This window comes from Mesocricetus auratus, unplaced genomic scaffold (assembly GCF_017639785.1).
Source record: "Mesocricetus auratus isolate SY011 unplaced genomic scaffold, BCM_Maur_2.0 Super-Scaffold_100676, whole genome shotgun sequence".
Lineage (NCBI taxonomy): Eukaryota > Metazoa > Chordata > Mammalia > Rodentia > Cricetidae > Mesocricetus > Mesocricetus auratus.
In genome coordinates, this window is record NW_024429266.1 from 6,175,202 (window position 1) to 6,190,788 (window position 15,587).

A 15,587-nucleotide genomic window follows, 5' to 3' on the forward strand; every position below is an offset into this window, starting at 1 on the left:
CAGCAAACTCTAATAAACTTGCTGTACTATTTTTCATAAGGGGAAAAACTGGTAATTCTCTAACATGATAGATTTCACAGCACAGCACAAGGCTCTAGTTTCTTATGTGAAATATTTCTGCTTATATTTCCCTAAGAATAGGACATGCCCATTTCATGCATCTAATTGGCTCTTGTGAAGCCTCATAATGTACCTGGCATCATGTACAATGATTAGGATCTCATGCCACCAATGTTAAAAACAGCAGCAGCAGCAGCAACAGCCAAAATGAGCTTTTAATTTCCCACAAGCACAGGACTCGGTTCTCACATGGACAGTACCCCAACTTACATAGACAATCTGGTCAGTGAGATAAATGACCATTTGCAAAGTTATCTCTAGTCTTAGACTGTCTTTCTTTCTCTGCTTTTTTTCTTTTTCACTACATATCCCCTTATTTTCCTCAACTCTATTTCAACATTTTAATATTTTACAAACACACATTTCATTATCATAGTTTAATAATTAAAACCAGAACTGGTGTCGTGCCCAATTAATGTGCCCCGGTAGCATGCCCATTAGTTTTTCCATTAGTGAATTCAACAATACTAATGGGATTACTAGCATGGGATGCTAATTGGGTGTGACATAAGAAACTGGCTTACTTCTGAGCATACCCGTGCTAATGATGAAATTAATGAGCATTTTATTAAACGCTGTCTCATCAAAGTGTACTTAGTTAGCGTTAAAATTGTTACAAACGGTTCTGCATTTTAAAGATCAGGTGTCTGAGGAGAGGCTCTGCACATTTTGTTTGGCAGTAATCTGTGGCAGGGATAGCTCTCGCATCAGAACTCCTATTGACTGGATGGAGATCTGCTGAAGTGTCCTAGGCAGAGTGCACCAAACTTGTAGTAAGTCTTGAAGGAACTCTGCACAGCATTCTTTAACGAGGATGCCAATATCTGCATAGTAATAGTTCTACAGCCAGGCCTGGTGTTACACGTGGAAAACATCAGGCATAGCAGTAAGACTCTGTTCGGAATTATTTGCAAGTTTTATTTTCAAAGGTTCCTTGTCTTCAAAGACAGGATGTTCCTTGTCATTTCTGTGAACATCACTAAGTATAGAATACTGAAGGGACAAACTGGGTCAAACTGGGCAATCAAATATCATCTCATCAAGTCTACACAAAATTGGAGTAGCCAAATGAAGGACTGGAAAATTATAGCTATTTTAGAGACTCAATGAAACTATAGAAATTAAAGTTGCAATTAATTTCTTATGTTTGTCACCTTTTAAGCTTTATTTTCATGATTTTAAATTACGTGTAGATGTGTGTGTGTGTGAGCGAGAGAGAGAGAGAGAGAGAGAGAGAGAGAGAGAGAGAGAGAGAGAGAGAGAGAGAGAGATTGCAGCTGCCTGTGGCATCAGATCTCCCTGGAGTTGGAGTTATGAAGGTTGTTAGTCTCTCAATGCCTCTGCTGGGGCTTGAACTCACGTCCTCTGTAAGATCAGTGTGTGCTCTTAACTGCAGAACCCTCTCTCTCTATTCCTTGTTTTTATCTCTTAACAATGATTGTGGTGCTCAGTTCCTGACACACGCATGTCCAATTATAACTATCATTAAGAATCCTTTTTCTTCTTCCCAAATACCTATCCAGCAGAACATATTGGACACACAGGGGAGAAACTGAGGGTTAGGTGAATAGCCTCGCTCTGTGGGAGTTACAGCTGTGTAAGCAACTCATGTCTCGGGACTATTAAGACACTTTAAAACTTGAAGCATGCAATAAAATATAAAGTTATTTTGAACCTAGTGACTTCAAAATTCCTGCAAAACAGATAGGCATGGCGGCACACACCTCTAATCCCAGCACTTGGGAGGCAGAGGCAGGAGAATCTCTATGAGTTTGAGGCCAGCCTGGCCTACAAAGTGAGTTCCAGGACAGCTAGAATTGTTACACAGAGAAAGCATTCTTTGCTTTGAAAACCAAAACAAAGAATCAGCAAAAACAAAGTTCCTGGAAAATGTCCCTTTTGGGATTCAAAATTAAATTCTTGTGAATGGATTCAGGGACAGTCATTTAAAAGCCACCACCTCAGTTTATTCTGGAAAAAGTCAAAGCATCCAATAAACAAAGCCGGTAGGGACTAACAAGTCACAGAATCATTAAAAGTCAGAAATTTCACCTCAGAAAGTGGATGGTCTGATTTAACTATGGTAGAGTTTTAGTCACAATTATCTAACCCTTAACCAGATAATCTGTCAAGAGTGTTTATCATGCACCTATATTTTCCTAAGAATTGGGTTAGGGATAAAGCAGTCTCACTGGGTGACATTCCGATTAGAAAAAAACACATTAAGCACATAATTACCAGTGTGGTCGGAATGATACATAGTTCACTAGGCAACCTTGTCTTAATTTACAGAGAAAAGGAGAAAATGACTTAAAGTGATACACCAAGTACTTGAAACGCACATAATTATAATGCCACTGTCAGGTGCATAAAACGAATGTGTCTACTTCCTCAAATATGGGGTATCTCTAACCCTGCATGCAAATCTATATTCAGTTTTCTATCCCAGAGTGAGAACAAATAAGAGGAGACTGCCCAAATTTTTCTCTATTTGGCAGTTTCAGTGACTGTCTAAAAATAAGCAGGGCCTTCATTATGCCGGGAGCAGACACGTCCAGTTAGCCTGCATTAGGTATGAACCCCTTGGCGGGAGGTGAGGGCACAGCCCACACTAGCTGGTGCTCCCTGCTTCCCAGATTGCCTCCTGGCCCAACACCACTGATTACATCTTCTGAAGTACACCCCAGGCAAGCCTGCTCACGCAATACCTGACTTCTTCGAAAGTAAATGAGTTGTCAGTATGCCGAAAGCAGGCAGCTTTGCCTCATACAGGGGGGCGAGCATTCCAGACAGAAATGTGCTTACTTGGCACCACAGAGGCCCCCTTCCTGCCCCCAGCTCGACACGTTTGCAAGTGCAGTATTCAGTTGGTCTCTACCAACTCAGTATACGCTTAGGATCCAGCTATATGGGCAGGGGTGGAGCAGCTGGGAAAGCTGCTGGCAGGCAGGGTGAGCTCTGGTGAGAGAGGAGGGCAAGAGTAGCAGAAATGATGGGAAGTGTTCTCCGCCACTGTCACTTGCTCCTGTCTGTCTATCGGACGAGACTCCAGAGAGCTTCCTGGCAGCGTCAACGGGCTCACGACAGTGCTGTGGCTGAGTGGGGAGAGTCTTTGCTTGGCCCTGCTGTCCCCTGCCATGCAGTCTTCCAGGCCCACACACTTTTGAAAGACAGTAGGACTTACAGCAAAAGAGGCGGGGTGTCGACATCCGGATCTAGGGACAACAGGTCTTTAGTCTCCAAATGCTTAGCCTCCTACGTTTAGGGATGTGGGTATGTCCATGCACACATTTATTGAAGACTCTCACTTTGGGAGGGACATCAACAGTTCTTGGGAGTGGCATGCTGCACACTGTCCTTTCCCAGTCTGTGTTCCCAGAGCCTAACTCCAGAACCTCCAGTTCCTAAGGTTTTGGTGTGTGTGTGTGTGTGTGTGTGTGTGTGTGTGTGTGTGTGTGTGTGTGTTTGTTATATTCATGTGTGAGTATGGACACATGTACATTCAGCCACACTTGTAAAGACTATAGGTCAAAGTTTGGTATCATCTTCCTCTATTGTATCTACCTTGTATTTTGAGACAGGGTTGTAGTAAGAGTTCTAATAGGCCTTAATAATAAAATCGCAGAGTCTGATACAGGGTTAAATGCGTAAAGGTCAGAGAGATAAAGGAGCAGACCACAGTCATACCTTACCTCCTCAATTTCCCAGTCCAAAAGCGACTGAGTTCCTGTCTCCTCCTGCCTTACCACTTCCTCTCCCTGCCCAGCCAAATCTCTTCCTATCTGTGTGTACATACCTCCAGATCGCCACGGTTAACTAGTGGCTAGCTCTGCCCTCTGATCTTCAGGCTAGCTTTATTTGTCAAAGTGTCAACAAGATGTCAGTACACAGGGTCTCTCCCTGAAACCTGGAGTGCACAGACTTTGCGAGGGTGGCTGGCCAATGAACTTCAAGCATCCACTTGTCTCGATCTCCCCAGTGGCCTCCACCACACTGGCCTTTTATGTGTATGCAGGGGTCCAAAATCAAGTCCTTAATTTGCACAGCAAGTACTTCACTCCCGGGGTCATCTTCTTAGCCCTGTAAGTTCTTAACCAAGTTGTGCAGGAAAACAAAAAGAAAACTACATTTAACACCGCTTCTCTCACTTGGTACGAAACAGTTGGTCTAACTTAAGAAGAAAATCTTGGTGAGTTCAAGAATGAGCTGCAATCCCTATTGGGATTGTTGGTGATGGCGACACTATTATCCACTTAATTTCTATCTATCAGTATTCAATAAGATGGTGCAGTTCCAACAGGGGAGGCACAGCCAGTGGTCCTTGTCAGAAAGGCCACCTAATTCCCCAGCCAAGGATCTATCAAGAATAAGCTGCAATCCCTAAAGAGAGCCCCCCAGCCCTCCCCCATGTGAGAGCTCTGCCAGGTTAGTGCTGGAATGGCCAAGGCACTATCCCATCTGGCTTCGCAAATACCCCCAGAGAGAAACAGAGCATGGGGTGGGGGCAGAGGTCCGCTTTTACCCCCTCATTAATGCTCTCCCGACTTCTGAAGCTCACTTTCACTGTTCCCCTGTTTTACTTTTGCTATTGTGGTGATTAATTCATTTATTTATTCATTCATTCATTCGTTTTGTGAAATTTTACAACTGAGGGTTTGGTTTCTTTGTTCACTGTGTGTATCTGTGTGTTCCCTCAACTTTTGTTTAATGATCAATCTCTATCAATATGATGGAATTCCTGACACCCTCCTACACTAAGCAGGAACTTTAAAAATCTATTCTAGTCCCCAACACAGCTGGTTTTATTTGTTGACTTTTTATTTTTTATTTTGCTTTGCTATGGCGTTCACTTTGTCCTTACTTTGATACTCTTCCATTTCAAAGACTGTCTGTGCTGATAAAACCCATGACTAGTTATGCACTCTCATGCGACAATCAGGGTTCAGTTAAAGAGGTGATTTTATACTTCACCCTGGTTCTCTTTGGAGTAACTTAGACACTCTTCTCTTATGGCTCAGATGCCTTTGTGACACAATCTTCACATAGTTTCCAGACTGGCTGTATCTTATCCTATGTTTCTGAATATGTCCTCAGCATCCTTGTTTGCTGATCAAAAGAAGCACTGAAGGAATGCTAAACCATCCTGGAGACAGTTCTACTCTTCATGCTGCCTTTTGAGAGCAGGTAGCCTGGGATGATTTTGAACTCTTGGTCTTTCTCCTGCCTCAGTCTCTTTCCAAGTTACAGGACTGTCTGCCTCCCTGGCTTTAGACCTAGATTGCATGGTTTAAAAATTGGCCACTTAGTGGCTCAGAATGAACACCTGGAAAGGGGGACATAAGGGTTCCTACCTCATCTGTGTGTGTGTGAGTGGGTGTACGGAGCTCTCGGTAGAGAGAATGTATATCACAAAGCCGGGCACGGGGCAAAACCACAGAGTCTTGACTGGGATTCGCTGGGGTTTTTAAATAAATTTCTAATAGGTTTTCTATCAACACAGACACATTTAAGTGCTGTATTATTTTTATCTTGTAACTCCTTTTCTTGTTCTGGAACTTTCTCCAACATTATGTTCTTCTAATCTATGCCTCAAAGATACCTCTTCTCTAATTAATCTCCTTAAAGTTTTCAAAGGGAAAAAAATAATGTTTCAGTTCTGTAATTGCATCAGACTTAGTGTGCTGACTTCTGTCTATAGCTACCATCTGTCCTGCCTCCTGTGGCAGCTTAAGCTTCTCTCTCTCTCTCTCTCTCTATATATATATATATACACACACACACACATTGTTGGTGATGGTGACAGTATTATCCACTTAATTTCCTTAATTTCTATCTATCAACATCCAATAAGATGCTACAGTTCCAGCAGGGGAGGCACATTTGGTGATCCTTGTCAGAAAGGCCACCTAATTCCCCAGCCAAGGATCTATCACGCCACTTTGAAGACACTGAGAAAAAAAAAACCTTTTCTGCCACATCCTCAGGTCCCAGCTTTACAAAGCGAGATGCTCCCCACCTGCCTGTTCAGGAGCCTGGCAGGACCCTCAGACACATGTGATCCAAAGGGTCTGATTCTCCACCTCCACAAAGCTACCTGGTGTCCAAAACCCAGGTCTCTCCTCTAAGTCATTGGTTGTTTGACCACAGGTCTCCCCCTGAGGTTACCACGTATCAGAGCTCAGGTTCTCCCCACAAAGCCACCTGGTGCCTGAGCCCCAGGTCTCCCTTCAAGGTGACTGGGTGTCCAGGCCCCATTTCTTCATACCAGGTCACTGGGTGTTCAGGTTCTAAGAGTCTGAAACCTTCACCCATGGCTCTCAGTCCAGGGTCCTAATTACAGCTTCGTGTTGAGCATTCTTCCCACCAGCCACTTGGGTCCCGCTGCTGTCTCAGTCCCCAAGTAACACACGGAGACTCTATTAGTTACAATGTGGTCGGCCAATGTGCAGGGCTTCTCATTGGCTGGTTCTGTCTTAAGTATTAACCCATGAGACTACTAATATATAATTCTATAAGGACTTATCTTTCCAAGAACACCCTCCTGATGCATCCTCTCCTCCCAGGAGATCACATGATGACCCTCTCTCTTGACTACATTTCCCACAATTCTTCTTGAATCCTAGTCCCTCCTATCTTACTTCCCTATTGGCGAACAGTGCTTTATTCATCAACAAATAAGAAAGACAGATTTACAGAATGACATCTCCCATCACAGCTTGGACATGGAGGGGAAAATCCCCACAGGTTTTGACAATATCACACAAGTTGTCCATGTAGATGCACTTTTTATGACTTTAGCCATGGGTTAGAGGGAAGACTTGAACAAATGGAAAGTAAAATATCGTATTCTATCTCTCACAGGCCAGATATGTCAAATGGTGGCCAGGACTCCCTAACTGACAAGAAGACATCCTTCCAGTGATTTTTCTCAAAGTGCTATAAACAAAGAACCTGAGGGAGAGGACTCTTCCATGGAGCAGCCTGCAACCTGGGCAGAGACATCCCACAGATGTGGCATTTGTAAATCGTGTCCCATGCTCAGAGAGAAAGACACAGCTGGCTGAAAGTCATCCATACTCCTTTAAGCCTTTAAGTAACCTCCAGAAACTCATTGGTTCACCCAGCCCAACTCGCTGCGTCATTTCTTAAGTCTACCAGTGGTGTCCTATCTGGGCAAACAGACATTTGCTCACTTCTTCCAAGAAAAGTCTCTCTCTCTCTCTCTCTCTCTCTCTCTCTCTCTCTCTCTCTCTCTCTCTCTCTCTCACTCACTCACACACACACACATACACACACTAATTCAGTATTGTGTTTGCTAAGACTGACAACTCAGGCCTAAAAACATTCCATTTTATGCTCATGTGATCTCAAACATTGTTTTCTAAATACTCATAAAGGAGTTTAAATTAATTATTTTACTACATACTTCCTAGGTTGCTACTCAGGGTTATAACCGTATTTAACTTTAAAACACTTGGTGTATGAAACATGAAGTTAAACAGTACTTAAAAGCTACTTAAATATTTGCTGGTGAAATATTTAAGATTGAAAGACAAAAAGGAGAAAGAGAGGCAGACATAAGAGAGAACAAAATCATTATTTGTTCTCTGAAGAAAAGGTAAATCTGTTCAGATTCATTGATTTATTTTGTGGCAAGATCCCATCTGTTCCCCAGGTTGGCCTGGAATTCACTATGCACAGAGGCTAGCCTCCAAGCCCCAGCTTCCGAAGTACAGGGTTCCAGTCATACGCCACCACACCCACCTATCCATTTTAAATTATCACATGGTAGTTCACTAATTTTCAGCACATAGCTTCGTCAAATAGACTGGGTTGGGGGAAAGCGCTGTTATCTTGACTGTGGGGACTCATTTCCTTTTTGTAATTTTCATTTTCCTTACCTGTAGGGGATGTATATCAGTGGTTCTCAGCCTGTGGGTTGCAACCCTTCTAGGGGGCACCTGCACATCAGATACTTACATGACTATTCACAACAGTATCAAAGTTACAGTTGTCAAGTAGCAGGGACATCATATTATGGTTGGGGGTCACCATGACATGAAGAACTGTGACAAAGGGTCACAGCATTGGAAAGATTGAGAACCACTGATGTAGAAAATAACAAAACAAACCAAATCAAAAACAAAACTCTGCTGCACACCTCTCCAGGTTCAGATGAAGATTCTCCATAAACATCTGCGTACTTACCCCAGTACCTGGTACCCACCTGGCAGCCTAACAAATGTTAACCACCATGGCTAGTAATTTACCTGGGGATTGGAAAGAAAATATGGATGGCCATTCTTCAGCTGAAGGGCAAAATACTCTTTCTGGCTGTCAGGGTAAACTGCGAGGATGATCAGACCTTCAGGCATCCTTGTCCGGAAGCTGGCCTTGATGCCTAGAGATGCAGGTGGCATTGGTTAGTCACGGCTGTAGTTTTGTTGATTCTTTCTGATAAATGTACATTTACTTTCATTATTATTTATGATGCAGTGAATACAGTCAGGAGATTATACACAGCAATTTTCTGGGATAGGCCCAGTCAATGGGTTTAAATATATCTCGTGTTAAAGGCTAAGTAGCACTTGGACATTTTGTTTCCCTCATGTTAATCAATATAAAACAAGGTTTAAATATGTGCAAAAAAAATGCAGTCACCTGAAAAGACATGACATGTCAAACCCAAAATTGGATACTTAATAATATCAGTTTGCAGGTATTATCAGAGGGTCCTAAAAGTAAATGACTTCTTGACATAAATGAAAACCTCAAAAGGCTTTGTTTAAAAACCTATGAAAATGGAAGAATCAATTCAGTAATAGATGCTAAGACAAAACACCTGGATGAGCTGGCCTCTTGGAGATGACTGAGTCAGCAAATGGTGGTAGCTTTCAAGATTGCAGCCTTCACAGACCCTTCAGACCACACACACCATTCACTACTCTTATCTCACAGGAATTTCCAGCTCAGGGGATGGGGGCAGTTTGCAATGTTTCTCTCACACACACACTGCTAGGACCCATCAGCCCCGTCTCCAGCCTTGGAATCCCACCGATACAGCACATATGTGGAGAATGTCCTGTGCAGGGGGTGCCTAGCTTAAGGTGCTGAAGCTGGCAGTCAAGTCTAAGTACCACAGTGCCTGCTCTGAGACTTCCCAGTCTCACTGGAAATGTAAAATTAACAGAGCAGACTGTGAGAATAAAGAGATCAACAACACACCTGAAAATCAAACAAAAGCTAAAACGCAAATAATAAATAATGAATGGATTCTGATTTGAGCAGTAATACACAATAGGCTAGGATTAGAAATACTTGAAAAAAATCTCTCCTTAGGCTGGGCTAATAACTGAAGGGCCTATGGGGGTGGGTAAACTTCACTCTGTTGCTGTGACAAACACTAAACGCTGCGGCCAAAAGCAACTTAAGTGAGTGTGTTGTAGGGGAGGGTTGGGCATGTTTTGAACTTACGTGTTGTAAATACATTATTGAAGGAAGTCAATATTGAGTAGTAGCAACTCAAGCAGGAGCAGGGGCTTAGAGCAGAAACAATGGAGGAGCTGGTTTTTGGCTCTCTCCCAGGCTCATGGGAGGCTAGCTTTCTTCTACAGCCCAGGACCACCTGCTCAGGGATTGGTGCCACCCACAGTGAGCTGGCTCCTCTGCCATCAATTAGCAATCAAGGCCATCTTGTCTACCTTGTCCGGTTAATGTTCACAGACCCATGTGATCTGGCAAGTCCCTCCATGGAGACACTCTTCTCAGGCGTCTCTGCATACTCTAGACTGTGTCAAGTTGGCTGAGCTTTGGTTCAGTGTTAACTGTCTCGGAAGTCATGTCTGGTCCATCTTCTCAGCTCCATTCTCTACCATAGGGCATAGATGTATTTCATAAATATACTGAGATTTTAGGTAAAGAGAATTCAGATGGGAGGTTCAGCCTGACCATTAGGTTTTGATCTTCTCTTTTGCTCTCAAATGCTATGACTAAAATGATGGCTTTCAAGCTAAATAACTCAAGGGCAATGGATAAAAACAGCTGTAATTCGAGACGCGAAGGGTATGCTGTTCTCTACTGATGGGCAGGATGGCATCTCCAGTGTGACTGCAGAGATGATGGGAGTCAGGGTTTGAGTGGTTGAAGAGGGAAACAGTTATTGAACCTGAGTATACTATTGTTTATAATTTGAGACATCTGGGAAATGAAAAATAGCCAAGATTATGGGAATATTAAAATGTTTTAAGAAGCACTTGCAAATATTTTAATTTTTACACACCTCCCAAAGTGTACAAATGCACGTGTTTATCAAAACATAATAATTTGCAAGCCTTCTAAAACAAAGAGGTGCCTTTTAGGCCAACAAATATATAAAGCTGTATACAGAGGAAAGTATCTGCCATGAACAGAAGATGCAGTATAAGAAAGAGTGTCTTGATTTAATGGTGTCAGCTACTCTCTCTCAATCTTTACATCTTTTTTTCCTCAATGTTACCAATATAAATAGATATTCTTTCTTCTAGACTCTAGGAGGAAAATGAAAACTTACAATTTTATTGAAGCATAATCTTAATAATTAGATTACTACAACTATCCATACAGGCAAGTCCTAGCATTTGAGCCACATGTTTGCTTCGTATAATCAATTATTTAAATGAACTAAACTCAACAAATAAATATATGTAAATATAAACATAATAATAGTTTGATGGATGTATGAAATAAGGAAAATGTTATTGAATTTACAATGAGATAGAATGTTTAAATGCACAATTATTCAAAATAATTAACACCCTCTTTTCCCCAAAGAGAGCCACATATTTACAAATTCCCAAGTACTGACTTAGGCTCAGTCATGTGACTTTCATTGGCCAAAGGAATGAAAGCAGATATGAGGCCTCTTGTCGGGGCAGAGCCTGCCCATGCCTCACTCCCCTCTGATTCACACATGTTTCCATCTTGGGTCCAAGAGAAGGAAAACTTGTGGACCACAGCCAAAAAAGTATCCCAACAGCTTTATTGTAGACAATTGTATGAAGCTGCCCTACTGACTCAGACAGGCAGCAGAGTGAACAGCACCTTCCTGCTTCATAAAGGGAGATCTGCATTTTTCAAAGGCAAGACAAAGAAAATATGAGCTAAATTACACCATCTATATCTAGGGGTAAGAGAAATAGTAGAGTGCTGGTGTTGTCTCTAAATTTATGCATTCATTTGGAAAATATTTCAGGAAACAAAATTCAGTGGACACTGTTCTAGGCTAGTAGGACAAATGTTGGCAAATATGTTCAGTGATTATGTATATATAGGTATATTTGAGTATATATATGTATGTATATATGTGTGTGTATATACAATATAATAAAGAAAATACATGAGATAAAACACAGTATGTATAAGACTACACAAATGCCAAATTCATAAGCAAACATATGGAGTATAAATTCCAGCTCAGATGAGGGCTAACAGTACACTGTCTGTGGATACAAGGGTAGACATTTAGAATGCAGTCAGAAATTATTCTGCCTAAGGAATGTGGCAACAGTAGGTTATTCTCAAGGGTCCATGACCTCACCAACCACAGGTGTTGGCTAGGTTTGCAGTGCCAAGCATGGATTTCCTCTTAATAAGGGGGCAGGCTTAAGTTCATTTAGATGGCTATGGGTTACCCCTGTAGGGAGTCCACCACTAGTTAATCATCTATAACCCAACCCTGCACCTTTGGAAACATCACAGAAGAAGGAACAGAAAGATCGTAGGTACCAGAGGACAAGGATGTTTGCTATGAAATATTGTCTTCCAAGCATGCCAGGGAGCTGCACTCATGAAATCTTAATAAGAAACACGTACAATCTCAGTACCAGTGGAGATTCTAATATGCGTCATGTATGGGAAAATCTCACAAGGCCCCACTCCTAGACGAAGAACTGCTAAGAGCGTCAAATCCCAGGGATCAGCTTTAAACACATATAAATACTAGCAACACCAAGTGGACTCAGCAGGATGTATGTGTAAGTGTGTAACAATGATTGAGGAAGAAGAGACCATGAAGTTAAATGGGAGAGAACATGAGAGGAACTGGAGGGGAAAGGAAGTGTGAAAATTACATATTCAAAAATGTTACAGTTTTAAAATTTAAAAGAATTTAAGGTTAGAGATAACTCGATAAACATGTCCATATTCTATAATATACAAGTAAATAATTTCTAGAGAAAGAGCTCTACCCCCAAATAAGTGTTGCAACTCTGAACAACTATTTGGAAATGGTCATGGGGTCATTCATGGAGCTTAAAACATACTTATTTTTCAGATAGAATCTTGTGCTAGAACACAGGCTGGACTTGATCTTGCAACCTCCCTGCCCCAGGTTTGTGAATACTGCTAGGATTACAGGCATCAGTCACCCTGTAGGAATACATTCATTCTTTCTGATTTAGCCATTAGATTCCTTATTACACACACCATCTCAAAATACATAGTTTCAGAAGATACACAAATATGATAGGAATCCTTCCTGCTCCCACTCGGCTGGACCACATAAAATACCAACACTACAGAAAAGACAGCTCTATCTGCTACGGCCACATTCAAGTGCATGTGCCAATCTCATATATGTAATACTGTTCAAGGGATGGTCAGCATAGAGTGGAAAATTGTCTGTAAGGACCCATTTATACAAATTCTGAAGCCAGAGAAAAGCAATATCTATGTCTTGAGAAGTCAGGACACAAGGATTCTGAGACTTCCGGACCTGGGGCTGGGCTTCTAGAGGCCAAGCAGGGTTCCATTTGATCTGAGTGCTGGATGTAAAGAGTCGTTGTTATCTGGAAATAATCTATACCATGCTTGTGGTAGTTTTAATTGGTATGGCCCCCACAGAACTCATATGTTTGAATGCTTGACCATAGACAGTGACACTACTAGGAAGTGTGGCCTTGTTGGAGAAAGTGTATGATGTGGGGGAGGGCTTTGACGTCTTACCTGTTCAAGCTACACACAGTGTGGTAGACAGTTCATTTCCTGTTGCCTGTGGATCAAGATGTAGAACTCCTAACTCCTTCTCCAGTACCATGCCTGTCTGCATGCTGCCGTGTTCCACCATGATGATAATAATGGACTAAACCTCTGAAACCATGAGCCACCCCAATTAAATGTTCCTAATAGTTGAGGTGGTCATAATGTCTCTTCACAGAAACAGAAAGCCTAACTAAGATAATGCTCATTTCCTCACATTTCTATATGTTATACATTAGGAAATTTAACCAAAAACAAATACTGAATAGTTTTACAAGTTTAAACGCTACAGAAACTGCAGATCAAAGACCTCAACATAAATCCAGCCACAATGAACCTCTTAGAAGAGAAATTGGGAGGTACCCTTGAAGGAATTGGTACAGGAGACCACTTCCTGAACATAACTCCAGTAGCACAGACACTAAGATCAACAATTAATAAATCAGATCTCCTGAAACTGAGAAGCTTCTGTAAGGCAAAGGACACAGTCAGCAAGACAAAGAGGCAACCCACAGATTGGGAAAAAATATTCACTAACCCCATATCTGACAGAGGGCTGATCTCCAAAATTTACAAAGAACTCAAGAATCAAGTGTCCAAAACACCAAAGATCCAATCAGAAAGTGGGGTACAGAACTAAATAAAGAATTATCAGTAGAGGAGTCTAAAATGACTGAGAGATACTTGAGAATGTGCTCAACATCCCTAGCCATCAGGGAAATGCAAATCAAAACAACTCTGAGATACCATCTTACTCCTGTCAGAATGGCTAAAATCAAAAACTCCAATGACAGTTTATGATGGAGAGGATGTGGAGAAAGGGGAATACTCCACTGCTGGTGGGAGTGCCTAATTCCACTTTTAGGCATATACCCAAAAGATGCACATTCATACAACAAGGACATCTGTTCAACTATGTTCATAGAAGCATTATTTGTAAAAGCCAAAACCTGGAAGCAACCTAGATGAAGAGTGGATAGAGAAAATGTGGTACATTTACACAATGGAGTACTATTCAGCAGAAAAACACAGTGGAATCTTGAAATTCCAGGCAAATGGATGGCACTAGGAGAAACCATCCTGAGTGAGGTAAACCAGTCACATATATGTACTCACTCATATATGAATTTTAGACATGAATCAGGGGAGTGCCAGCATACAATCCCACTGCCAGAGAGTCTGGGGAACAGACCTTCATCCAGAGACTGATAGAAGCAGAGGCAGACACCCACAGTTAAACACTGAACTGAACTCTTGGAATCCAGTAACATAAACGGATAAATGATGAGCAATGGAGTTAAGACTGGGCTGGTTTAACCCCCAGAAACAGTTGACCTGAACAGGGGGGAGTTCTTGGACCCCAGATTAATGGCTGTGTGGAAAGCATGGGACTGACCCAGACCCCCTGAATGTGGGTGTCAGTTAGGAGGCCTAGGTAATCTATGGAGCCTTGGGTAGTATTTATCCCTGATGTACAAATAGACTTTGAGTGCCCCTTCCATGATGGGGGATGCTCTCTCAGCCTGGACTCTTGGAGAGGGCCTAGGCCCTGCCTTGGATGAAATGACAGGCTCTGGAGTTCCACCATAGAGGGCTTCACCTTCCCTGGGGATCAGAGTGGAGACTGAGTTGGGGACTGGGGAGCCTGGTGGGGAGGGCAGGGGAGGAGCATGGAGAGAGGTAGCTGGGATTGACATGTGAAACAAGCTTGTTTTTAACTGAAAGAAAGAAATAAAGAAAGAGAGAGAGAAAGAAAGAAAGAAAGAAACTGCAGAAATAGGAGGCTTTACATTCACATGCTTTTCCAGATAAATATTTGTTTCCCCACACTCACATTGAAAACAGATTATTTCAAAACATGAGAATTTAATGTAGTTTTGTCTAGTTTTTATATGATTGGTGATGGCAAAATTTAAAATACATTAGCCATTGCTGTGCATGTAAATGATGGAAATATATAAAAAAGAAAACCAGCTGTGAGAGAGATTGTCACATTGTAGGACATATACACATTTACAATTAGACACATTCATACTCACCCATTCATACACACATTCACAGTCACACACAGCACACTCCAATTAACACTTACATACATTCACACTCACATACTTAGCACACACACATTCATACTCAACAGCACACAGCAACACACATTCATACTTTCACACACATTTGCACACCACACACACATATTTATATTCACACACATTCACACTAGCACAATAACCACAAACACATTCTCACACACAGCACACACACATTCATAACCCCATATATACAGCACACATTCAGTATGTATTCTTTTTATAAAATTATGCTCAGAGAGTCCCACCAGAAGATAATCCCTGTCTCATCACTGATGTGAGATAATGCTCTTGTTCACTGTAAATATTTGTCACTTGTATTTGGTTTAATAAAATGCTGATTGACCAGTAGCCATGGGGGAAGTA

General features: G+C 41.8%; 1 protein-coding gene across 1 annotated transcript in view; it reads right to left on the minus strand.

Annotated features, from left to right (window-relative positions):
- Ush2a (usherin) overlaps positions 1 to 15,587 on the minus strand; it is a 644,634-nt gene that overhangs the window by 401,486 nt on the left and 227,561 nt on the right. Inside the window, 1 exon segment of the mRNA XM_040738771.1 lies at positions 8,391 to 8,521. Coding sequence (XP_040594705.1) covers positions 8,391 to 8,521 — 131 coding nt within the window.